The sequence below is a fragment of the Mesoplodon bidens genome, assembly GCF_964165515.1.
Source record: "Mesoplodon bidens genome assembly, chromosome: 15".
Taxonomy (NCBI): domain Eukaryota; kingdom Metazoa; phylum Chordata; class Mammalia; order Artiodactyla; family Ziphiidae; genus Mesoplodon; species Mesoplodon bidens.
Genome location: NC_138171.1, coordinates 23,395,477 through 23,421,822, shown reverse-complemented (window position 1 = coordinate 23,421,822; position 26,346 = coordinate 23,395,477). Strand labels below are relative to the sequence as shown.

Sequence of the window (26,346 nt, the reverse complement as noted above, 5' to 3'; positions counted from 1 at the left end):
TCCCTGACCAGAGATCAAAGTCAGGCCTCCTGCGGTGGAAGCGCAGAGTCCTAACCACTGGACCGCCAGAGAATTCCTGAGACAGATAAATTTTTGTCTTTGTGGAGTTTATGTCCTAGAGGAGGAATAGAAACAAATAAGTCAGTCAGTCAATCAGTGTAAGTTCCGTTTGTGAACTTATGAAAAAACCAAACCCGGCATGCTTGCTTCATGGGAACAGAGTTTCTGTTTGAGGGGCGATGAAAAATTTTGGAAATAGATGGTAGTGGTTGTTGTACAACATTGTGAATGTAATTAATGCCCCTGAATTGTTACACTTAAAAATGGTTAAAATGGCAACAACAAAATAAAGCAAAACTGAAAAACCAGCTATAACCAAAAAATCGAAGGAGGGACCCACTTTAGACAGAGTGGTCAAGGAGCACATAGATTGAGATCTCAAAGGTGAGAGATGTCAAGAGACAGGGGACAAGCCCACTGTCCCTGCAGAGGGACCATTAAGGGCAACCCTCAAGACCGGGGCAAGCCTGGCGTGGCTGAGGTGCAGACGGAAAGCCAATGTGACACCGTCATCACAGTGATGGTGGCAATAGGGGAGGGGATGTAGTGGGAGCTGAAGCAGGGGCTGTGTGCAGGGACCCGGAGCTTTGATAAAGAATTTCTCTTTTATTTTGATGGGAGGTCATTGGAGGTTTTAAAGAGGGCATCATCCAGTGGAGTTTTGAAGAAATCCTTGTGGCTGCTCTGTGGAGGATAAACCCTAAGAGGGCCCGAGTGGCTACAGGGAGGCCATGGAAGAGATAGGGCAGCCATTCAGGCAGGAGCTGAGAGAGGGTTGGACCTGGACGGAAGTGGGGATGGAGAAAAAGAACAAATCCAACTTACTGGGCTCCGAGATGCTGAGTCATGCTAACCCTGGTGGGACAGCTTGATGTATGAACCGGTCGATTCATTTTTAATGAGAGGTACAACTGCAGGCCCAGTGGATATTGCCTCTTCTGGGCAAGGACACCCTCTCCCTGCAGGCCACCAAGATGGAAAGCCACAGCGTCTGAAGGCTGCTTAGCGACCCCGGAAGGCAAACCCGGGGAACCAGCCAGTGGTTGCCATGTTGAAGAGCATCAGAGTCTGACTGCCTGCTGAGCTGGCCCCAGAGGGGGCCAGGCAAGCACGCTGGGCCTCACTGGGCCCCTCTCTTCCAGACAGGGCTGGCGCAGGCACTGTCAGAATTTACCTCTCTGGCTGACCTTTCCCTTTTCTAATCCTGTGCATTTGGCTTTTCATATGTTAGTGTCATCAGTTAGGCTTTGCCGGCCTCTGTCTCCCTCTATCCATCTGTTCTGGGTGGGCACTTCTTTTTTTGTTGTTTTTTTTCTGGCCGCACCATGCGGCATGTGGGATCTTAGTTCCCTGACCAGGGATTCAACCTGTGCCCCCTGCAGTGGAAGCGTGGAGTCTTACCACTGGACCACCAAGGAAGTCCCTGGGTGGCCACTTCTAAACTCCTGCTTTGCAGACCACTCCCCACTCTGGCTTCCCATTACTGCTTGTAATTCTGGACCCTCTCAGGGTTGTTTTATTGGGTGCCCTCTTTATGTTATTTTCCTGAATCTCCATCACCCCCCTGAGAGGGAGGGAGGACTATCTCTGTTTTTTTTTAATTTAATTAATTAATTTATTTATTATTATTATTTTTTTTGCGGTACGCGGGCCTCTCACCGCTGCAGCCTTTCCCGTTGCGGAGCACAGGCTCCGGACGCGCAGGCCCAGCGGCCATGGCTCACGGGCCCAGCCGCTCCGCGGCACGTGGGATCCTCCCGGACCGGGGCACGAACCCGTGTCCCCTGCATCGGCAGGCGGACTCTCAACCACTGCGCCACCAGGGAAGCCCCTATCTCTGTTTTATAGGTGAGGTGACCTAGGCTCAGAGGAGTGAAGTCACTTGCCCAAGGTCCCAGAGTGAGCTAGTGGTGGAGCCGGGCTCCGTGTCTAGGTCTGACTGACCTGGGTCTGCCCCCTGCCTTGCTGCCCTGCATGGAGGGGTCCATGAGATGACTGTGTATGGAGTCCCTGATGCTGGGCCTGGCCCGCAGTGGCTCAGCAATGGGAGTCTTGCCCTTTCCAGCAGAGTAACACTTCTGACTCTTGCAAAGCTGCCAGCCCCCATCCCCCCACCGCACTCCTTCCCTTCTCCCTGACTCCAGCCTGTTCCTCCTTCCAGGCTGGGTGGAGCTCACCTTTATAGGCTTCTTGTTCCAAGAAGTCAGGATGTCAAGGCTCCTCCCTGTCCTCCCGCACAGCCCTACTTATTCCCACATCTAGGCGTTTGCCCACATAGTGACTCAGCCCAAATGCCCTCCCTGCCATCTCCTGTCTAGATTCTCCCTTTTTTCAAAACCTAACTCCCTCACCCTGCACTCCCTACCCTATAAGTCTTCTTTGGGAACTCCAGGCCATACTCCTGATCATCAGGTCCCAGAATCTCCTAGAGGCTGAAATGGACACTGGCAAATCCAAGTCACATCCTGGGTGAGTGTCATCCTCCCGTGTTGCAACGAGCTCCACAGGAACCAGCACGTGTCCCTCTGGGTCCCCTACAGCGCCTGGCCGGCTTGGCCGCCCAGCGGGCTCCATCAGTCTGTGCTGACCTGGGCCTGGGCAGGACTGTGCCCACGTGACTGACTGTGGTAGAAGCCAAGGCCAGGTTCTTGGCTCACTTTCTGTGCCCCAGTGAGAGAACCATGCCATTATCCCTGGACTTGTGAGATACAGAAGGATCTCATCATAGGTTTCAAAAATAATAATGTGATTTTTCTTTTTAATTCATAACTTTTTTTAGAGTTTAAACAGATTTTATTTATCTCTTTCTCATCCTGTCATACCAGGCCATGTGCATTGGAAAAATTTATTTTTTAACTTCTAGTTTTTTTTTAAATCATTCAAGAAATCTCCAAGTATAGTAGAAAAAATGAGAACTACAGTTAAACAGAAAGAAGAAAAAAATAATTTGTATACCTGCCTTCTAGAAACAACCATAGTTAATACTTTGCTGAAATTTCTGTAACTGTATGTGTGCATTAATCAAAATAGGGTCAATCTGTACAAACTGTTGTGTATCATGCTTTTTCACTCTGGTGAAAATTTTCCATGATTCCATTATTTAAAAAAAAAATATATATATATATATATATATATATATATATATATATATTTATTTATTTGGCTGCATTGGGTCTTAGCTGCAGCACACGGGGTCTTTCGTTGCAGCATGTGGGCTTCTCTCTAGTTGTGGCACACGGGCTCCAGAGCTCATGGGCTCAGCAGTTGCGGCACACGGGCTCTCCAGTTGTGGCGTGTGGGCTCTGCAGGGTGCAGGCTTAGTTGCCCCGCAGCATGTGGGATCTTAGTTCCCCAACCAGGTATTGAACCCACGACCCCTTCATTGGAAGGTGGATTCTTAACCACTGGACCACCAAGGAAGTCCCTTCCATGATATATATATATATATATATATATATATATATAATTTATTTATTTATTTATTTTTGGCTGCGTTGGGTCTTTGTTGCTGTGCGTGGGCTTTCTCTAGTTGCAGCGAGAGGGGCTACTCTTCGTTGCGGTGCGTGAGCTTCTCATTGTGGTGGCTTCTCTTGTTGTGGAGCATGGGCTCTAGGAGCTCGGGCTTCAGTAGTTGCGGTACACGGGCTCAGTAGTTGTGGCGCGCAGGCTCTAGAGCGTGGGCTCAGTAGTTGTGGCACACGGGCTTAGTTGCTCCGCGGCATGTGGGATCTTCCTGGACCAGGGCTCAAACCCGTGTCCCCTGCATTGACAGGTGGATTCTTAACCACTGTGCCACCAGGGAAGTCCCACTCAAGCCTCTTTTGCTCTCTGGGTCTCACCTGTAAAAGAAGAGGAGAAGACTGATTATCTCAGAAGGCTTCCAGCTCCTTTCCTCTGAGGTTCTCCCAGCACCAGGCAGTCATGCCAGCAGCCTCTGCTGGAGACCTGGGTGGTGAAAGACTGGGATATTTATTTAAGATTACTCTTCTGGCTATTTCCAAGATGATGCAGGCCCAGGGAAGGTTCAGAGAGTACGGGCTGAAATCAGACTGAGGCAGAGGTGGGAGAAGATGCGCTGGGCTCCCTGGACCCATGAGGGGCATGTGGATTCTGCTTCTCCCAGCACAAAACATACAGATTAGTCTATGGGTTCTGGTTGGTTTTTTTTTTTTTTTTTTTTTTTTTGAAGCAAACTTAAGCAGGCATTTATTTTAAGGGTTCTTCCCTGTAGGCCTTATCTAGCGTTATGGCTGATATCCTCCAGTAAGGGCTTAGAAGAAATCCAGAGCCAGGCAGATTTGTCTCAGTTTGACACCATGAGGCTGTGAGCCCCCCTGGAGCAGCTCTTCTTGCTTTGAGCTCTGGCACAGAGTCAGCACTTAGTGTCATATAAGCAACAGAGAGCCTTTATTTAACTATGGCTGTAAATTATACCCTTAAAGCCCGGGGTAATGACATGAGTGGAAAGCATTTTTGGGTGGGGATGAGGCAATGTGGACCAAGGCCTTCCCTTCCTCCTCATCTTCTTAACAGCGGCATCCATAACAACAGACCCTCTCATTTGTGCTATGAACTCCAGCTTACAAAATGTTCCACTCATTATCCACGAGGTGGGAACTGAGGATGCTCATGACCTCTCTAGGGCCCTAGAGATGTTGGGTGGCTGAGTGGGGTGCTCAGGGCCCCTGACTTTCTGTCCAGTGCCCCCTGGAAGGCAGGGGGAGAAACTGAAGAATAAAAAGGAAATGTGGGGCTGGGGCTTGGAGCATGTGCACAGCCCAGGGTGAATCCTGTGTCTGTCTGTCTAACTGCCCATCCAAGGCCCCATGGTGGGTGGGGTGAGGGAGGGACCTGCCAAGTCTCATCTGGATCTTTCTCATTTAGTGTGATGGATTCAGAGGAAGGCTTTAGACTCAGGGGTGAGGGTTCCTGCTCATTTCTCTGTTACCCGGTTTTAGCTCCAAACTTTTTTTTTTTTGAGAGGTTTGTTTTCACCAATGGGGGTCAGAAATGAGTGCTTTTGCCCTCCTAAAAACAAACAAACAAACAAACAACATGGGTTAAAAAAATAGATGTATTTTTAAAATTATACAAGTAATTCCAAAGTGTATGAAGTAAAAAAATGAAGCTCCCTCTCTTATCCCACCCTGTGGAACTCTCTCTTTTTCCTTTATCTACTTCTGAATTATTAACCTCTCTTAACAGTTTGGTAAGTATCCTTTCAGATCTTTTACTACATGTGTACAAACGCAAAGATGTGTTGTTGAGGTTATTGGTAATTTTTTTTAATATAAAAATGGGACCATGCCATTCTTTCTTTCTCTCTCTCTCCTTCTTTCTCTCTCTCCTTTTCTCTCTTTGCAATTTGCTTATTCCAAAGAGCAGCTGGGCAACAGGTCCTTGATTCTCTGAAATCTCCTCACTTCCTGCTCTGAGGGGGAAATGATAAGAATAGTCGGTTGCAGAGATAATTTCTAAGTCCCTCGCTTTTTGGATGAGTCCTAGTGAGACCAACCGACTGCCCATTTGTGGCAGATGTGGAGCCCGAGCCCAGTTCGCCTGACTTTGACATCATCAGGGCTATGCGTTTTTTAAGAGTACCTTCCTGCGTTATCCCTTTAAGTACATCCTGACAACATCCCTGTGAAGTCAGGGGGCAGGAATTATTGAGGCTTGGGGCATGAAGAGCCTTGTCCGATGTCAGGGCTGGAAAGGCCGGGAGCACAGGGCTCTTTGGGTTGAGTTCCATTTATCCCACATTGATTGAGGGGCTACCGTGTGCCAGGTGCTGTAGTGGGAGAGACAGCCTGGCCAAGGGCCTGCCTGGAGGTGGTCACTGACTGTCCCTGATGCTCTTGGCAGAGTGGGGCCCCCTGGACTCTCCTCGCCCTTAGGAAGGGCCCTGATTCCAGACCTGGGCCAAGAGCTTGGAGTCCCTGAGGAGCTATATGGGCACAAGGGTGGATGGGGGTCTGTGACCTCGGCTGTTGCCACCGACCCCTCACTTCTCATGACTCTGTCCCCATCCTCACTTCCTCTGTCTCTCCCTCCCTCCCTCCTCCTTCTCTCTGTGGCTCTTTGTCCATTTGTCTCCATCTGTCTCTCTCCGTGTGTGGTTCCTGTCCCCCTCACACCGTTCTGTCGCACCATTGCTGCCCCTCTCCCCCATCACATGCTCTCTCCTTTGTGCCAATGCAGGCGTGCTGGTCACCATGACAACAGAGACAGGCCCAGATTCTGAGGTGAAGAAGGCCCAGGAGGAGGCCCCACAGCAGCCTGAGGCAGCCGCTGCAGCTACTACCCCTGTGACCCCCGCAGGCCACGGCCATCCCGAGGCCAACTCCAATGAGAAACATCCGCCCCATCAGGACGCTCGGCCTGCAGAACAGGTGTGTGCCTGAGAGCAGGGGATCCCTCTTCCTGCCCAGCCAGTCCTCCAGAAGGGAGGCAAGAAGGAAACTGAGATGTATTATTGACCCATTACATGCCAAGCACTGTGCAGGGGGCACAGTGTTCATTTCTGTAATTAATTCTCTGAGACCTAAGAAGGTAACTATTGATTTCCCCATTTTACACTTGGGGAAACAGAGCCTCAGCAGGATGAAGTGAGTTACCCAAAGTCACATTGCTATAAAGTGACAGGAGTGCAAGTTAGATCTAGATCTGATTTTGAAAATCGGTGTTCTTTCAACCTTATTTTCCTATCCCCCAAGGCTGTCCATTCTAGCGGGGCAAGCCCAGGGTGACTGCAGAGCCAAATTCATCACCCTAAAAAGAGACAGGGGACTTGGGGGTTCGTCTACACATTGAATTCACACCTCCCCTAATTCACAACTGGACCAGAGAGGGCAGGGACTTGGCCAAGGTCATTGAGGGTGTCAGTGACAGAGTTAGGACTAGTGGGCAGGGCTCTGACCTTTCCCTCCACTAGATCAGTCCCAGCCTCATGCTAGACCCAGTGACAGACCGAGGAGGAGGAGACCATGTCCTGATCACTCATGCACTGTTCTAGGCGGATAGGACAGCTCTGGCCTCTGGGTTTGGTTTTTGTGGGATGCTCCCGCCTGCAGGGGTGCAGTGGACCCCTCGTATGAGCCCACCCATTGTACGCAGAAGCTCTGGCTGTCTTCCTGCACACACCCACCATAGACCATGGTCACCTGGGGGGTCTTAGAGGGCAGTGGCTCTCATCTTGGGGTCTGTCTGAGTCCCAGCTGCATCCTTATTGCATCTCATTTGGATGCAAGGCTATGGTTTCTAGCCCGCTGACTAAACCCTTCCCTTGGTTGGACCTGCAGAGCCTAGACATGGAGGAGAAGGACTTCGGGGAGGCCGATGGCCTGTCAGAGAGGACCACGCCCAGCAAGGCCCAGAAATCGCCCCAGAAGATCGCCAAGAAATACAAGAGTGCCGTCTGCCGAGTCACTCTGCTCGATGCCTCTGAGTATGAGTGTGAGGTGGAGGTAGGGAGCACCACAGGCCCCGCCCTCGGTCGACCGTCCTCAGAGCCAGGACAGGCCTCTGTGCGCATTCAGCCTGGGCCAAGCCAGAGGGCATCCACTCTTCATGGAGGCCTGGACCGACTGCCGCGTCCTGGGGAGATGACCTGGCCAGCCCTCCTTTGCACAGATGGTGGCACCAAGGCCCGCAGAGGGCTCTTCTGATTGCAGATAGTGTTAGCGAGGCACAGGGCTGGTGCCAGGAAAAGGCTTCTCAGGGTGGCTGTACCTCGGCAAGGAGTCACCGTTTTGGGGCTGATCTGTTGCCTGGTAGGACCTGGGCTCTTTCATCTCACCCAGCAGACGCTGAGGTTTCAACCAGAATCATTTTCACATATATAACGGGTGTGGAGAAGGGTTCTCCCTGTGAAGCACCCTATCCAGGGCACCAGGACAAACTGGTCACTCGAGGCTTCCATGGTGAGGTGTCCCCCAGGCACAGGGAGGTGGCCCATTGGAAGGACCCTCCCCCCCAGGCTGTGGAGACACCCTGTGGCATGGCTCTGGCCCACAGTGGGTGGTTGGGCAGACACCTCCTCTCTGGGGTCAGCCCTCCTGATCCCACATGTAGCATCTCCCTTTCCTGTACAGGCTGGAACTCCCACCCGAATTCTGAGCTCTCACTCGCCCCCTTCGAGGTTCTGCCCCGGTCCAGGCACCATTCCTGGCCCATCCACATGTATGGAAGAGTCCAGAGGGTGGCCTTACTGCTGAGAGTTACAGGACTCACCTCCCTTTCTCCCCCGATCCCTGGTCTTAAGGGACCGACTTCTGAGGCCTGGGAGGTTGGCTCTGTCGTCTTTGCCGGGTTGGGTTTTTTTTTTTTTTAATGTTTATTTCTTCCATAGAAAGATTGCAGGGTGGACACCTGTAGGACACCTTGCCTACTCCTGGGCAAAACAAAGGGATATCTTCTCCCTCTTTCCTCCTGCCCATGGTGGCCCCAAGGTGCTGTTTCAGCTGCCCTAGAAGAGTGTAAGGGTTTGGCCGAGGCCACTCTCTCTGAAGGTCTCCCCTAGGCCCAGGAATCCCTTGGTTTCCCAGCTGCTCCCCACGGTCAGGTCTGGTGCCATTCCCCGGTGACCTAGCCAGACCTTGCAGGGACCTCACCCGCTCCCTGGAGTCCGCTGCCTCTTTGGGTAGTGACTGCTTCACACGTCCCCTGCCCCGTGATCCCTTTATTGATGTTCATCCTCACCCCTGTGGGTTTGGGGTACCCAGCTAGGTTCTGAGCTTTGTCTTTCTGAATCCTCAGTACCAGATGGTGTTCAGAGAGGCACCACGCCTTGCTGATGGGAGTTGGGGGGAGAAGGTGGCTCGAACAGTGCTGCTTGCAACTGAGGCTGATTTAGACTCTGTGAGCCCCTGTGGAACCTCACTTGCTGCCTGGGTAGAGGTGATGCTCCCCTAGTGTAAGGGGAGGGGCCAGGGGAGGAGAGTCATGCTGTGACACTGAGTCCCAGGCCCTCCCCTCCTCCCTTGCCCATGTCCCTCACATGTCAGGTGGCTTGTCTCTTCCTCTCACACTCAAAACTCAGACTTCTGGTTTTCTGCTCCTTGGGTCCAACTTAGCCTGTTTCTCCTAATCACTGTACAGGAAGGAAAAATCAGTCACTGCCCCACCCCACTCTGGCTTTCCCCCAAGCAGGTCTGAGTTCTAGGAGGACCCCAGGAGGGCTTGGAAGAAGGCAGTCGATGGGCTAGGCATTAGTGTCCCCCCAGGATTCCTTAGGACTTGGAGAGCAGAGCCTGGTGGGTGGCAGGAGTGCTGAGATCCTCCCCAGATGCTGGAAACCTCCTGTGGGTTTTCATGTTGTCCTGGTGGAGCCTGGGGCATCTCCCCGCCCCACCCTGAGGTGTGTTCCGGCCTCACGGCAGCTCTGCCCTTCTCTTCAGAAACACGGCCGGGGCCAGGTGCTGTTTGACCTGGTCTGTGAGCACCTCAACCTCCTGGAGAAGGACTACTTTGGCCTGACCTTCTGTGATGCCGACAGCCAGAAGGTACCTGGGCTGGGGACTGGGGCTGGCTGGAAGGCCTGCCCTGGGTGGTGGGGGGGATGTCTCTTCCCTTAGGCACCCATTGACCTGGCCACATCCCATGGCTTCCATCAGTCCTCAGATCTTCATTAGGTACCTTCTGTCTGCACGCCTCCAGGGTTCAGCCTGCCCTGTCCATCCTCAGTTCTCTGTCTCCCCTGTGCCCCTGTCCTTCCTTGGGGTCCTGCAAGTCAGCCCCAGATGGGTATCTGGAGAGCCGTGGCATGGCTTCCTGTGGGAGCTGAGGCACTCACCCCCAGCCCCTCTTCCCCACCCTTGGGAAGCTCCTGCCTGAGTTTCCTTCTTCCCACCAATCCCACTGCAGCTGCATTACCCGTTCACCGTGCTGCCTCCAAGCAATGCCACGCCCAGGGCCCCGGGTCCCAAACCCTGAGTGAAGCCAGGCCTCATTCCCTCACCTCCCAGTCCCAGGGGAAAGGACCCAGACAGCTCAGCCAGGGAAGGGTGTTCCCAGCTAAGGGGCTGTTGGCAGGCCATTTCGGGACTTTTCTCTCTCCTAGCCCTACCCAAGTGCCCTCCTCCATCTCCCTCTAAAGAGCTCTATCTTCTCCTACAGAACTGGCTGGACCCCTCCAAGGAAATCAAGAAGCAGATCCGGAGTGAGTGACTTGCTGTGGTTGGAACTGGTAGTGGAAGGGTGGAGGGGGCGCTCCAGGCCTCGAGGGCCCTAGTTGTGCTGCCCCTTCCTCCTTTGGGAAGTGCGTTCGGACCCATGAGTTCGTTTGCTGTGTGTGGCAGATCTTGGGAAAGGCAGGGTATTGTTTTAGACATGAGGAGCCTGAGGCCTGGACAAGAGGAGTCACCCAGCAGGTTAGCAGAGGGATCACAGCTGCCTTCCGGATGGCAGCCCTGGAAAGGACCTGCAGAGTCATCTAGGACAAGGGGACAAACTGATGGCCTCAAAACAGCCACCCTTCTGTCCAGGGCCAGTGCAGGCTTCGGTGATCAGTGACCTTTGACTCAGCTCAGAATCCTTGTCCCCACAGTACTCTAGGCTACTGCCAACTGAGAGGAGTGAATGTGTCCTGTGTTTAATGATGGGTGACTGAGGCCCAGAAAGAGGCAGTTATTTACCCAAGATCACAGAGTGGGGTATGGGCCACGCCAGGTCTTGAGCCCTGGCCTCCCGGCACCATCCTGCACTCTTTTCAAGGCCTGGGTTGAAGACAGATGAGTAGGCCAAAAACCTGTCTTTTCTGGCCCAGAGGAAAAAAAGGCATGTTGCGAGGGGCGGGGCAGCCTTCAAACGCCAGAAGGGGGAGGTAGGTGGCCTCAGCCAGGGGGCATGCAGTGAGTGGGGACTTGGAGCCTAGAGGCAGCGCTGCCTCCACTGGGGGCTCCTCCCCTTGGCTGTGCTTGGGCTTCCTGGTCCCCTGGCTGGAAAGCTATAGCCAAGCCTGTTGCCGTGACAGCAGGCAGCTGGGCCTAGGGATGCCAGCTGACTATGCAGGAGGGGGCTTGAGGGATGCTTCCTGTCGCCTCCTGTCAGTTGGAGATAAAGAGGCAGGCTCACGGACAGAGCCCCCTTCTCTGGGGCCAACAGGGTCCTAGGCCTGGCCTTTCTGCTGTCCCCAGGAACCCCAGCCCAGCTGGGAGGCCTGGCTCTCGTGCCTGAAAGAATCAGAACACACACAGTGGCTGAGAGTGTTTGAGAAGGACCAGGACCTTAGAAAAGAGAAGCTGCTGACAGAATCTTTGGGTCTCAGCTCCCTCCCCAGGGCAAGAAGTGATCCCCTCGGGTTATGAAGGAGGAGGGCTTCCTCCTTTATTTAGTAAAGCCACAGTCTCTGTTCCTACCCCTGCAGTTTCCACCCATTCACCCCGGTTCTGGCTTCTGGGGCCCCCACAGAGCAATTTTTTACCCATTTTCTTGATTTGTGACAACTCCAACCTTCTGAAGGTGGCACCTGAGTCCTTATGTCCTGGCCTTCAGAGTTGGGTATGTTTCCTCCCAAATCTCAGGGCCCATCACCTAGGGCACTGGGGGCAATTCCTCTACCTCTCTGGATTCCCACATCTCCCTAGCAAGTGGATTAGTGATTACTGCCTCGTTAGGTGGGGATGAAGGTTCAGTGATGTGAGTGTGGACAACAGCCAGCACATAGTAGGTGCTTCACATAGTAGGAGGCAATCTGGTGTGATGGTTAAAAGGACAGACGCGGGAAGTAGACTGCCTGGATTTGAATCCTGACTCCATCACTGCTTCTCGTGTTATTTAATTGCTCTGTGCCTCATCATCTGTAAAGTGGGGGTAACCCTTATCTTTAGGGTTGTTGTGAGGATTAAATGAGTTATTAGGTGTTGCCTGCCCACAGTAACACCCAGGTTGTATTAGCCATTATTACTGTTATTAATTATTACCATTATTCTCTCGCTCTCTTTTTTCCTTGGCTGTGCGGCTTGTGGGATCTCAGCTCCCCGGCCAGGGATTGAACCCGGGCCATGGCAGTGAAAGCCCGGAATCCTAACAACTAGGCCACCAGGGAACTCCCCCATTATTATTCTTGAGACAGGGATTGTTTCCCCTTGAGGCTGCTGTTTCTAAGGAGTCAGCTGCAGTCAGGAGCCTAGGTTGTGGAGTCATATGATCAGAGGCTTAGACCTGTTTTCTGTCGCTAACTAGCTGGGTGATCCTGGGAGAATGACTTAACCTCTCAAAACCTTCATCTATTAAAAGGAAAGTCTACCTTAGGATCACTATAAAGATTAAATTCCAAAAACACGTGTAAAGTTCTTAGCAAGCCAAGCGACCAGCACTTAGTAAGTGTTGGAGGCATGATAGCTGTAGGGTGAAGATGGTGATGCCCACAGGGACAAGGATGGTAGTGATGGCATGGCCTCCCGCCCTTCATGTCCACAGCCCTGCCCTGGATGGGCCCCTCTTTCTCACTTTGTCAGAGGTCCCTTTAGAGCATGGAGCCCAAAATGTCCCAGGGGTGGTCTGACCATTGTTCTGGATTATGGCCTTTCATCAAGGCCTCCTCCCTCCCGCCTCTTCTTAAGTGGTCATCCCTCTTCTTGGTTTGCAGAGCTTGCTTCAGCTGAAACCTCAGCGTTTATTTTTCTCTACCTTGTAAATGTGTACCATTGATTTTTCATATCTAAACGTGGAGGTTAACATTTATCCCTGTGAAACGTTCTTTGTTACTTTTAGCCCATCATATTTGCTTTTGGGTCTTGTTTATAATCCAATTCTGCCATCTGAGATGGAGTCAACATTATATAGGGCAGAGTTTTGCAACATGTTTTCTGAGAAACTTTAATCTGAAAGGATGTCCTGTGACAAATAGATGCAACAGGTCAAATGGATTTTGGGAACTCTTGAATGCATGTCCCCCTTCAAGAGGTGCAATGCACAGTAGCAGAGTGAGGACTCTGAGAAGTCCAAAGTTAGGAAACCTGTTTAATGTGGTATTTTCTAGATTAATTATCTTCCCATTAATGTCCTGGGGCACAGACTTTGGTGTAGAGGGAAGAGCATGGGCTCTGGATCCAGGTGGCCTGGGGCTGAACCTCAGCATTGCCACTTCCTAGCTTGTGACCTTGGACTGGCCACTTTACTGCCTGGGCCTCACCGTCCTCATTTACAAAATGGGGATAATCATAGGACTTACTTACAGGGATATTGTGAGGTTTAATGAAGCAACGTTTGTAAAGTAATTAACAGCATGCCTGGCATGCACCATTGTTTTCTTTCTTTCTACCTTCCTTCCCACTGCTAGTTCACAAGTCTGTTAATCTGGGCCTCAGTCTCCTCATCTGTCAAGTGGGAATAATGTGCCAGGTTCTCTTATTGGATTGTCCTAAGATGATTGTTATGGGAAGACTGAAAAATTGCCCATGGCATGGTGCATCTGGGACACCCACGGGGGAGATGGGGCCTCTCTGATCTCTCCCCTATCTTCTCCTCTCAGGCAGCCCCTGGAATTTTGCCTTCACAGTCAAGTTCTACCCCCCTGACCCTGCCCAGCTGACAGAAGACATCACAAGGTGAGGGCTGGGGAGGGGTGGTGGTGGAGGGGGATGGACACAGAGCCCTGGGAGACACAAGGTGGTATATGGGTACATGGTGGCAGGTGCAAACCCAGATGCCTACTGAGGCCAGGCAGACAGCATCAACAAGGGCAGCCAACTCAGTGCAAGAGAAAGTGATGCAAACAGAGTGGTTGGCAACTGACCCTTGACTTCAGAAGGGGCGGTGTCGCAGGGAACAGTGGGGCTCAGTGTGAATTCAAGAGGACAGATGCCGCTTAAAACAGTTGCTGTTCTGCTCGGGCAGTCACTGCCATGTGGGGATCAGGCCTGATAGTTGGAGTGAAGCTAGAGATTTGAGAGTAAAAACCACACTTTTTAAATATTGGCAACTAATTTAAACTCTTAAAAAGCATGGTGTGGGGCTTCCCTGGTGGCGCAGTGACTGAGAGTCCGCCTGCTGATGCAGGGGACGCGGGTTCGTGCCCCGGTCTGGGAAGATCCCACATGCCGTGGAGCAGCTAGGCCTGTGAGCCATGGCCGCTGAGCCTGCGCGTCCGGAGCCCGTGCTCCGCAACGGGAGAGGCCACGACGGTGAGAGGCCCGCGTACCTCCAAAAAAAAAAAAAAAAAAAACGCATGGTGTGGGCCATCTCTGGGTAGGATAAACCATACATGTCTGAAGGTGAAGGCTGATGTGCTGGCTGGACCGCCAGGTTTTAACTTTGGGGATAGGAGAGATAAGAACACAGATGCCTTTGCAAGTGGGAGTTCAGTCCTGTGTGCTACTCTGTGCACATGGCAGGCGTGTGGGAGTCAAATGAGGCATGTGACCACCCCAGGGAGGCAAGCCCAGGCTGCTGGGGTGAACGTGGATTGTAGGTGCAGGCCCTGTGCCTCAGTGCCAGTAGATAACAAGGCTTAAAGATTAGAAGGGGGTGCAAAGCATCTCTCAGGATGAGCGCTTCCTTGGGGCTCATCCTGCCTCTGAAATCCAAAACAGGGAGGGGCCTTTCTCTTTATCTAAGCCCCTTCCAAAGAGATAGTCTTACTTTACAATATCCTGGGGATGTGTCCTCCGTGTGCTGGGCCCTAAACACCCACCAACCATAGGAAGTGGCTTGGAGTTATTCCTACAGCAGGAGAGGGAGCTACTAAGACATCCTCTGTCTCCCATTGGGTCCCTCCTTAATCTCTGCCATTTGCCAGGCAATGGGCCAAGGTCAAGATACGGACTCTGGCCTTGGGAGATAAAACAGATACCCCTGGAATAGATCAGACCTGAGACCTTGGCCTCATTAGCCCTGCTCTAATCCCTGAGGTCAGCTTGGGGCCAAGGTGGCAGCCGCAGGGTCTAAACGTCATTCCCGAAAGGGCTGAGAGCTTTAGACCAGTACAGCCCCCACCCCCTGGTCTCGCCCACTGGTGCCTCTCCTCTTTGTGCTGGTCCCTGGACATTGGGCCTCTAGGGACACCAGGAAGGAAGTTAGCCCTGCCCGGTGTGGCTGGCCTCAGAAGATGGGGTGGTAGTAGCAGCTGATTTAGTAAAAAATATTTAGACCCAAGTTAACTGGTCAGAATGACAAAGTGACTGAAATGAAAGACTGATCAGTGTGTTTGGTAATGATTTCTGAATTTGGAGACTTTTGAATGATATGCTTATAAGCCCACACGCGATGCCTGTAATGTTTGAGCTGCTGCTGATTCTGAGCCTCTGCCGTGGCTCTGAGCACACACTGAGGCCGCAAGTACTGTACTTTCGGCCAGAGCTTCAGTTCTGACTGCAAAATAATATCGTGGAGCAGTAAAAACTATACTAAGTAAAAGCCACTTAAAAGGAAAAGAAACATGTAATTGGAAAAAAAATGGTGAAGTTAAAATGAATAAAGTCAGGTCACGTGTGCTGACGTGGGAAGGGCTCTAAGGCACATAGTTGGGAGTGAAAAAGCAAGCTGTGTGGTCAGATATAGCATTTGATAGCATTTACATGGTAAAAGACACCCATGAACCAAAACCACATGCATTTTAAAAAATTTATTTTATTGAAGTATAGTTGATTTACAATGTTGTGTTAATTTCTGCTGTACAGAAAATGATTCAGTTATATATACATATATTCATATTCTTTTTCATATTCTTTTCCATTATGGTTTATTATAGGATATTGAGTATCGTTCCCTGTGCTATACAGTAGGACCTTGTTGTTTATCCATTCTATATATAATAGTTTGCATCTGCTGATCCCAAACTCCCATTCCATCCCTCCCCCACCCCGTCTCCCCTTTGGCAACCACAAGTCTGTTTTCTATGTCTGTGAGTCTGTTTCTGTTTCATAGATAAGTTCATTTGTGTCATATTTTAGATTCCACATGTAAGTGATATCATGTGGTATTTGTCTTTCTGTTTCTGACTTCCTTCACTTAGTATGATAATCTCTAGTTGCATCCATGTTGCTGTAAATGGCAATATTTCATTCTTTTTATGGCTGAGCAATATTCCATTGTATATATGTACCACATCTTCTTTATCCACTCATCTGTCGATGGACATTTAGATTGCTTCCATGTCTTGGCTAATGTAAATAGTGCTGCTGTGAACATAGGGGTGCATGTATCTTTTCTAATTACAGTTTTTTTCTGGATATATGCCCAGGAGCGCGATTGCTGGATCATATGGCAACTGTATTTTTAGTTTTTTGAGGAACTTCCGTACTGTTTTCCATAGTGGCTGCACCAATTTACATTCCCACCAACAGTGTAGGAGGGTTTCCTTTTTTCCACACCCTCTCCAGCATTTGTTTTTTGCAGACTTTTTAATGATGGCCATTCTGACCGGTGTGAGGTGGTACCTCACTGTAGTATTGATTTGCATTTCTCTAATATTTACCAATGATGGGCATCTTTTCATGTGCCTATTTGCCATCTATATGTCATTTTGGAGAAATGTCTATTTAGGTCTTCTGCCTACTTTTTGATTGGGTTGTTTTGTTTTTTTGTTATTGAGTTGTATGAGCTGTTTGTGTATTTTGGAAATTAAGCCCTTGTTGGTTACATCATTTGCAAATATTTTCTCCCAGTCTGTAGGTTGTCTTTTTGTTTTGCTTATGGTTTCCTTTGCTGTGCAACAGCTTGTAAGTTTGCTTAGGTTCCATTTGTTTACTTTTGATTTTCTTTCTATGGCCTTGGCAGACTGACCTAAGAAAATGTTGGTATGATTTATGTCAGAATGTTTTGCCTATGTTCACTTCTAGGAATTTTATGGTGTCCTGTCTTATATTTAAGTCTTTAAGCCATTTTGAGTTTATTTTTGTGTATGGTGTGAGGATGTGTTCTAACTTCATTGGTTTACATGCAGCTGTCCAACTTTCCCAACACCACTTGCTGAAGAGACTGTCTTTTCCCCATTGCATGTTCTTGCCTCCTTTGTCGAAGATTAATTGACCATAGGTGTGTGGGTGTATTTCTGGGCTCTCTATTCTGTTCCATTGATCCATATGTCTGTTTTTGTGCCAGTATCATGCTGTTTTGATCACTGTAGCTTTGTAGTATTGTCTGAAATCTGGGAGGGTTATGCCTCCTGCTTTGTTCTTTTTTAAAAAAAAAATATTTATTTATTTTTGGCTGCATTGAGTCTTCATTGTGCCATGTGGGCTTCTCATTGCAGTGTCTTCTCATTGCAGAGCACGGGTGGGCTTCAGTAGTTGTGGCTCATGGGCTGTAGAGTGTAGGCTCAATAGTTGTGGCGCATGGGCTTAGTTGCTCCGCAGCAGGTGGGGTCTCCCCAGACCAGGGCTCCAACCCGTGTCCGCTGCACTGGCAGGTGGATTCTTAACCACTGCGCCACCAGGGAAGTCCCTCCTGCTTTGTTCTTTTTCCTCAGGATTACTTTGGCAATTCTGGGTCTTTTATGGTTCCATATAAATTTTAGGATTATTTATTCTAGTTCTGTGAAAAATGTCACGGGTAATTTGATAGGGATTGCATTAAATCTGTAGATTGTTATGGGTAGTATGGCCATTTTAACAATGTTAATTCTTCCAATGCAAGAGCACGGGATATCTTTCCATTTCTTTGAATCATCTTCAATTTCCTTTATTAATGTTTTACAGTTCTCAGCATATAAGTCTTTTACCTCCTTGGTCAGGTTTATTCCTAAGTATTTTATTTTATTTTTGATGTTATTTTAAAAGGGATTTTTTCAGCAATAATGGAGCTCCTGTATGTAGAGGATTGGTAACTTGTTCCATGGTGGCAAGAAAGAAGTTTTTTTTTCTTGCTGTATAATGTTTCAGTTTTAATAATTTTGAAGCACTTGGATGCATTCAGAAATTAAAAATAAAAACCATAGATTAAAAAAATAAATAAAAGGGATTTTTTTTTTACATTTCCTTTCTGATATTTTATTGTTAAGTGTAAAGAAATGCAACCAATTTCTGTATGTTAATCTTGTATCCTGCTATCTTGCTGAATTCATTTGTCAGTTCTAGCAGTTTTTGTGTGGCGTCTTTAGGGCTTTCTGTATATAGTATCATGTCATCTGCATATAATGACAATTTTACCTCTTCCCTACCAATTTTTGTTGTCTGCGTATAATGACAATTTTACCTCTTCCCTACCAATCTGGATACCTTTTATTTCTTTTTCCTGACTAAATGCTGTAGCAAGGACTTGAAATACTATGTTGAATAGAAGTGGTGAGAGTGGGTATCCTTGTCTTGTTCCAGATTTTAGCGAGAAGGTTTTCAGCTTTCACTGTTGAGTATTATATTGGCTATGGGTTTGTCATAAGTAGCTTTTATTATGTTGAGATATGTTCCCTCTATACACACTTTCATAAGAGATTTTTATCATGAATCGTTGTTGAATTTTATCAAATGCTTTTTCTACATCCATGGAGATGATCATGTGAAAACCACATGCATTTCTATATGTCCATGGAGGAAAATGGTCTAAACACCACAGGGATAACAGGAGTGACCTCTGGGGGTGGGAGTTAGGACTGAGAATGGGACATCAAGAGGAAATTTAGAATTATCTCTAAAGTTTACATTTTTCCCACAATAAGAGTATATTAATGGTATAATTAAAAATGCATCACATTAAAAAAAATGGTTAAACCAGCAAAGCAGTCCTAATTTAGCTTGAACTGAGTTAGAAATTGAAAATGTTCCTATAGTAGGAAAAATCCCTCAAACTTAGAAATGAACAAAAATGCTTAACGTTGCACGAAATGTTACATAACCATCTTCTAGCATACACCCAAAGTATTAACACACGATATGCCAGTGTCTGGGAACATTCCTCTTCTGCTGAGCTGAGCGTTGGTCAGTTGGTGCTGATGGACCGGTGGGCAGCTGTGCTTGGGGGAATCTAGGGAGGGAGTGGCCCCCGTGCCCATGCCAGCTCTCCCCTATGTCCAGATACTACCTGTGCCTGCAGCTGCGGGCGGACATCATCACGGGCCGCCTGCCCTGCTCCTTCGTCACGCATGCCCTGCTGGGCTCCTATGCCGTGCAGGCTGAGCTGGGCGACTATGATGCCGAGGAGCATGTGGGCAACTATGTCAGCGAGCTCCGCTTCGCCCCTAACCAGACCCGGGAGCTGGAAGAAAGGATCATGGAGTTGCACAAGACGTACAGGTGAGAGGGCCTCCGCCCAGGCCTCCCCTTGCTCCTTGCCCTGTTGGCCAGAACCTTCCTGGCTAGGCCACCGGATCGTATGCTGTAAGTGCCCCACCTGGCTCTGCCGCTAACGTGAGGTGTGTCTGAGAGCACATCATCTCATCAGATGGGAATGATGGTAACTTGCTCTGTGACCTTAAATGACTGCTTGGAACTTCAGGTTCTTAAGCTCTTGTACTGGTGTGGTAGTTCCCTGTCCTTGGCCTCTGAGAATCGGTCTCTTTAACTGCCAACTGGAGATGATAATAATGATTGTGTGTCCCTGGGTAAGTGTCCTGATGGCTCCAGGCATACAAAAGTTTACATTCTAAAGCCAGACCATCTGGTGCACCTTTTGGCTCTGTCTCTTTCTAACCAGGGGATCTCGGGCTGGTCATTTCACTTGCCTGTGCTTTAGTTTCCTCATTTGTTTAATGGGGGCACTAATAAAACCTATGCTGTAGGGTCCTGGAGGGGCTAAATGGTGCATCTTAGCGACACACTGCATGGTGGCTATTATTGTTGCTCTGTGATTTGAGGGGTTGAGTAGTTGATTGTGCAGTGGAAAGCAGCTTGTGCCAGGAGTTAGAAGATAGTTAACTAGTTGTGTGATTATGGGCTGGGTATTTAACCCATCAGCCCCATTTTTTACCTGTATTTGTAAGGACTTAGGTTATCAGTGTTTCTCAACTACTGGTATTCAGGGCAGGAGAATTCACTGTGCAGGATGTTTGGCATCCCTGGGCCCCAGGCATTAAATGCCCATAACATTGTAACAACCAAAATGCATCATTGTAACAGTCATTGTAACAACCAAAATGCATCCCCCATTTCCAACTCCCTGCCGTGAGGGTGATACCTGCTCCCTGGGGAGACCCTTGGAACTAAATGATCCTTTTAAGCTGGAAGTACTTTGGATTCTAAGTCCAGGCTTGCCAGGGGAACCCAATGTGATAAATGACATGGAAGTGCATTGTAAACTGTAAAGTGCTATGCATGTGGGAGGGGGTATGGTGATATTATCACATTGCTAATAAGGATGGAGGGAATGAGGAGGGTTGCGTCCTGGGGAGAGAGGCCATCTGGAGAGAGGGCCAGGTCCAGAGGTGGAGGAGGAATCATGTACGTGGGGAAGAAAGCCTGCTGGGGTGTGATGGGACACGAGGTCTGGGTGGCAAATGTGTCTCTCAGAGACTTGCACACCAACTCTGATTGGCTAGTAACAGCTGCTGTTGTGTTGTGTTGAGCAGGATACTGAAACCGTGCAGCTGGTTAGCAGTGTCTGCCTGGGCTCTTCGTCCTCCCTGTTGTAGGCAGCAAGGTGTGTTAGGGATTCGCAAGAGTCCTAATAATTCAGAGAGGGAAGTTCAGATCAATATGGGCTGGAGAAATCCTAACGGCCGTCCCTTCAGCTGTAACAGCTCTTTTCACTTAAAGCAGATTGACTTCCAGTGTCCAGGTATCCTGCACAAAAGCTCCCCGAGGTAGACAGAGCACAGGAAACTGAGGCTATGAGACAGATGTGAGCGAAGTGGCTGGGAACATGAACCATGGAGCCACATTGTCTGGATTCAAATCCTGACTTTGCTACGTAATAGCTGTGTGCCCTTAGGCAAGTTATTCAACCTCTCTGTGCCATAGTTTCCTCATCTATAAAGTGGGAATAGTGGTATCTACCTTATAGTGCTTTATGAGGATTCAAATGAATTAATACATGTAAAGTGCTTGGAACAGTAACCAGCATGTAGTACTCAATAAATGTTACTCAGTAAATGCTGTGAGAGTGTACAGTTTCCTGGCCGCCAAAGCCGAGAAGGAACTTGATGAATTACATAACTCCTCTTTTCAGAAAGGAGATTCCTCCTTTCCTCAAGGGCGATTAAGTCGTTTCTGATACAAGATTCTGCAAAAAATAGCCTTTGTGGGTAATAATTTAGGAGCCCCTGGGTGATAATGATAAGCAATGTCACCCACAGTGGTTTCACTGTTGTGAAGAAACAGAATTTATGGCTCCCATTTAATCCAGTGGCAGAATGAGGCAAAAATCCGGACTCCCGGCTGAGGCCTTGAACGCTTCCTGGAGAAAATAAGGTTGGACCTGAGCTTTGGCAGGAGATGAGAGTTCAGTGGACTGAAGCGGGGGCTGAGAGCAGAGGTGAGGGACCGGGGAGGCCCAGCCACACTCCTGCTCCGGAAGGCTTGCCTTCCTGGAATCACAGGTTCTGATCGCGGTCCTCTTCGGCTGGCAGGACTCAGGCCTTGGTCCTTCCATCAGCCACCAGTGATCACTTTCTTTCCCTTAGGGGCATGACCCCAGGAGAAGCAGAAATCCACTTCCTAGAGAACGCCAAGAAGCTTTCTATGTACGGAGTAGACCTGCACCATGCCAAGGTATTGCTGGGTGCCAGGGTTCCCCTAGGTTCTGGGGGGTGCTTCTGAGGAACTCCCAGGGCCTTCTGGAGGGCTTGGTGTGCCAGACTCTGTGTTACCTCCAACCTGAAGCCTTTTCTCTTCTCATTTCTCATAACTTGATGTTCCATAACCCTTTATTTCCCCATGACCCTTATTATTTTCTCCTTGTATTATATTTATTTATGAATCTGTCTGTGCCACCGCTAGATGGGGAGCTTCATGAGGGAAAGACATAGGCCTTAACTTATTTCTGTATCCTGAGCATATAGCATATGACCTAGTATGCATAGGTACCCCTAACTGTTTGTTGGGTGAATGAATGATTGAGTCATTGATAGAGAAAATGATTGAACCAGTGAGTGGGTGAATAAAGGACAAAATGAATGAACAAATGGCCCTGTGAGGGATTGGTCAGTGGGGCTCCAGCATGGATGCTCAAACCCTGCTCCTGAGGGCTCATTACAAGCAGAGCTCAGAATGGGGTTTCGGGGTCATTCCATAGTCCCTTCTCACACAGGACTCTGAGGGCATCGACATCATGTTAGGAGTCTGTGCCAATGGCCTGCTCATCTACCGGGACCGGCTGAGGATCAACCGCTTCGCCTGGCCCAAGATTCTCAAGATCTCCTACAAGAGGAGTAACTTCTACATCAAGATCCGGCCTGGGGAGGTGAGCCTGCCTTGGGAATCCCTTCTTCACCAGGATCAACTAAAATGGAGGGGTCCGTGGCAGCTGGGCCTGGGTCTTTTCCTACCCAGGATACATGGATGGAGGTGCTGGGTGCTGGGTAGGGAGACAGTCCTCTTTTGCTGGAGCTCTCTACATAGACTTTGCACTTTAGGTATGTGCCTGCACACACACACACACACACACACACACACGGGAGTATACGCATAAAGAAAACCACATATATTCAGGTTATACCGATCAGGGAATGTATGTCCATGTCCTTGATTTGCTTACATGTGGTACTCAGACGAAGATACACACAGACACACGACTACACACACATGCAAACATGAATATGCCCACCCTCCACATCCTGCCCATCACAAAGTCCACTCGGTTCTACCTCTAGAATAAATGCGAGCCCGTCTGCTTCTGTCCCTCGGTCCACTGCACCAGTCACCGTCTCTCCCCTCCATCCCTACACTGTCCTTCTCACTGGTCTCCCGGCCTCCACTGCCACTCCAGGCCATTTTCCTCCTAGCTGCTGGAGAGAGCTTAAAAGTCCCTTGCATCAGTTCATGTCAAACCCACCCCACTCCCACTCCTCACTTGAACCTTCTGAGAGCTCTCCTTTCTTGGACTCAAGTCCTAACTCTGTCTGGCCACCTGCCTCTGCCCCGCTGCCCCGTGCCCACGGGCACTCCAGCCCCTTCACCCTTCTCTGGGATCCTTGAATAAGGAAACTCTTTCCTTCCGAGCCCTTTGCATTTGATGTTCCCTCCACCTGAAATCCTCTGCCCCGCCTTCTCACATAGCTTTTGTTCCTTTCCCATCCTCCAGTTCTCTGCACAGAGATCACCTGTGTAGAGGGCGTTCCCTGATCACCCTTTCTAAAGTAGCACCCGACCCCTGCCCCCCGCGCCTGCGCAGGCATTCCTTGTCACATCACACATCTCTATCCATTCCTTTGTGCCCTTATGAGTATCTGAGATGAGCTTGTTTACCCATGTATCATCACCCCCCACCCCCCCAACCAAGAATCTTCTGTCTTGGTCACCCTGGTGTCTCTGTTGCTTAGCTCTGGACCTGTCACTGAGTAAGGGCTTAATCCAGCTGATTGATTAAATGAATGAATAAATGAACGCACAGGCCAGAGTCATACAGGCCTGAGAAAGAGGGTCAGAAAGGATGGACTGGTGGTGAGAGTGGGCCCAGGCCTTGCTTCTGACCCCGCCTCCCTGGTTTTGCAGTATGAGCAGTTTGAGAGCACGATTGGCTTTAAGCTCCCAAATCACCGGTCGGCCAAGAGACTGTGGAAGGTCTGCATTGAGCACCATACGTTCTTCCGGTGAGCCTGCCCCTGGGGTGTGGTAACAGGGGCTGAGGCCGAGGCTGTGAGTGGATGCGGGTGACGGCTGTGTTTTGTCAGGAGGAGGAAGCTAGTAGGGACTCTAGGAAAGCCCTCCTCCTCCTCTTTCCCCAAGTCTCTCACCTTCTGGACCACTTAGAGTTGTCGTAGGTGGTGGGACAGTGGGACGGAAGGCCAGCTGTGGTCCAGCCTTGGGCCTGGCGTTGCGCGTCTGATCCTCTCTCCTTGCCTCCATCCCTCCCCTGCAGGCTGGTGTCCCCTGAGCCCCCACCCAAGGGCTTCCTGGTGATGGGCTCCAAATTTCGGTATAGCGGGAGGACCCAGGCACAGACCCGCCAGGCCAGCGCCCTCATCGACCGGCCTGCGCCCTTCTTTGAGCGTTCCTCCAGCAAACGGTACACCATGTCCCGCAGCCTTGACGGAGGTATGCCCCACGCTGGAGGTGGTGGGGAGAGTGGTGTGTAGAGGGGGGTGGGAGCATGCCGGGTCCTGTAGAATGAGCAGTGGAGGCGGTGAACACATCACAGTTGATTTGCACCAGGCATGGTGGCCCCAGAGCACTGCTGCATCTGGGGACTCTCAGTGGATTAGTCTAGCCTACGGTACCACTTCTGCTGGAATGTGACACTGACACTCTGGGCTTCTCACAACTTCCCTGAGTTGTGGCCTTTTGGGGTCCCAGGTTCAGCCATATGGTTTTCTGGGCCCCCGTCCCAAGAAGCTTAGCAGTTCACAGCTTGTCACCATTTTGGTTATTTTATTTATTTATTTATTTATTTATCTTATTTATTTTTAAAATTTTTTTTGCGGTACGCGGGCCTCTCACTGTTGTGGCCTCTCCCGTTGCGGAGCACAGGCTCCGGACGCGCAGGCTCAGCGACCATAGCTCACGAGCCCAGCCGCTCCGCGGCATGTGGGATCTTCCCAGACCGGGGCATGAACCCGTGTCCCCTGCATCGGCAGGCGGACTCTCAACCACTGCGCCACCAGGGAAGCCCTTGTCACCATTTTGGAATGATATATTGTAACTGCACTGTGGAGCTGGTGATGCCTTACTGGAGGCGAAGGAGTTGTTTCCAATCATTTTTTTGGTTCCACTGGGCTCTGGGCTGATGGACATTTAACTGCATGGCAGTCTCCACTGCCCCCATTTCTCTTGAGTTGATAGGTGCCCTGACTATTAATGAGAATTGGCCATACATTGCCCTGTATCAAGCAGACCAGGGCTTCTCAAAATGTGGCATCAGAACCAGCTGTGAGCTTGTAAACATGAGAAGTCCCAGGCCTTTACCTAATCCTACTAAATCAGCACCCTTTAGGGCCAGAACTCTCCCAGGATAGGCTCACGGGTTTATAGGAGAGGGTCAGAAGCCACATGGGGCATTGGGAGTTAGGCAGAGTTAGGTCTCAGCCTTGACACTCACCAGTTGCTCCATGGATGCAGGAGGTGGTCCATAAATATTTGAATGAAAGGATGGGAGGCCTTGAGCAGCTTAACTCCCCTGGGCCTATTTCTTCTTCTGCAAAATGAATAATACCTACTTCATTGTGTTATAGGGAGAACTAAACAAGTAATACCTCTACCACACCCAAAACAGTTCATGGCACATAGTAAGACCTTAATAAATTGTAGGACCACTAACAAATTATTATTGCTTTTAGGTTTGTAGGGGGCAGCTTGAAGGTAGGAGATGGGGACTTTGGTGGAGGACCAGCAGATGCTCCCAGAACATATTGGGGCTGGCCTCCAGGCAAGGCAACAAATATTTTCTTAGTGTTAGATGTGTGCCAGGCCTTGTGTTAGGTCCTGGGTACCGTTTTTAGTATAAGTGTGGCCCTTTCCTTTGAGGAGCTCACAGAATAGTAGGTTTGTCAGCATTCAACGTGATTCAGCTGGTGGCAGAAGTGTGTACAAAATACAGAGCAGCCCTGTGGAGAGAGGGTGACAACTGGGCTAGAGTCTTGAAGGATGCTTAGGAGTTTGCCAGGTGAGCAGGAGAGTCTGATACGTTTCCAGTAGTATGGAGGTGAGTCCCGCCCCAGGACTCCCTGGCCGTGTTCGGAGGACGTGCAGTTTTGCAAGGGTCCATGTGGGGCTCAGGAAGCTCCCTGTTCTCCTTGAGTAGGTACAGGGCTGAGAGCTGAGATTTAAGCAAAGGGAAAGGAGGGCTGTGCTTTCCTTCTGTCCGCCCCTGCAGCTCCCATTACCATGCTGGGGGCTGAATGAAACCCAGATTGTTCCGGGCAGCAAAGATTGGCCCAGAACTGGTGAAGTTCATTATCTAGGAAGCCCGGACGCTAAGCCAGGAGGCCTGGGTCCTTGTCCTGATTCACTGAAAGGTTACCAGTGGGACCTTTCTCCTTTTGAGGTCTCCATTTATCCTCTGTAAAATGGGGATAGTAATTCCCATCCTAGCCATCAACACAGAGTATTATGTGGATCTAATGAAATAATGTGCATACATGGGCAGTTTGTCAAGTGATATATATGAATAAAAGGGATAATTATTCTTAAAAAAAATCTATGCCAATCCTGAGGATAATCTGTGCTCTGATGATTTTAATGCAGTATTTTCCAGCCATTTTTTCCACTGAGACACAAGCCCTGGGCATAGTCTGGGTTTTGCCCAGTGTCTGATGTAAAGTCT

At 49.6% G+C, this 26,346-nt stretch overlaps 1 protein-coding gene across 22 annotated transcripts in view; it reads left to right on the top strand.

The window, feature by feature from the left end:
* The window catches only part of EPB41L1 (erythrocyte membrane protein band 4.1 like 1), a 142,745-nt gene that overhangs the window by 80,311 nt on the left and 36,088 nt on the right, over positions 1 to 26,346 (top strand). For all 22 annotated transcript variants that reach the window (XM_081255771.1, XM_081255772.1, XM_081255770.1 and 19 more), the window contains 10 exons: positions 6,259 to 6,449; positions 7,359 to 7,523; positions 9,456 to 9,560; positions 10,174 to 10,216; positions 13,532 to 13,607; positions 19,008 to 19,226; positions 21,551 to 21,638; positions 22,177 to 22,329; positions 23,580 to 23,677; positions 23,947 to 24,122. In XM_081255771.1, coding sequence (XP_081111897.1) covers positions 6,273 to 6,449; positions 7,359 to 7,523; positions 9,456 to 9,560; positions 10,174 to 10,216; positions 13,532 to 13,607; positions 19,008 to 19,226; positions 21,551 to 21,638; positions 22,177 to 22,329; positions 23,580 to 23,677; positions 23,947 to 24,122 — 1,300 coding nt within the window. In that variant the 5' untranslated portion in view covers positions 6,259 to 6,272. The remainder of the gene's footprint in view (positions 1 to 6,258; positions 6,450 to 7,358; positions 7,524 to 9,455; positions 9,561 to 10,173; positions 10,217 to 13,531; positions 13,608 to 19,007; positions 19,227 to 21,550; positions 21,639 to 22,176; positions 22,330 to 23,579; positions 23,678 to 23,946; positions 24,123 to 26,346) is intronic.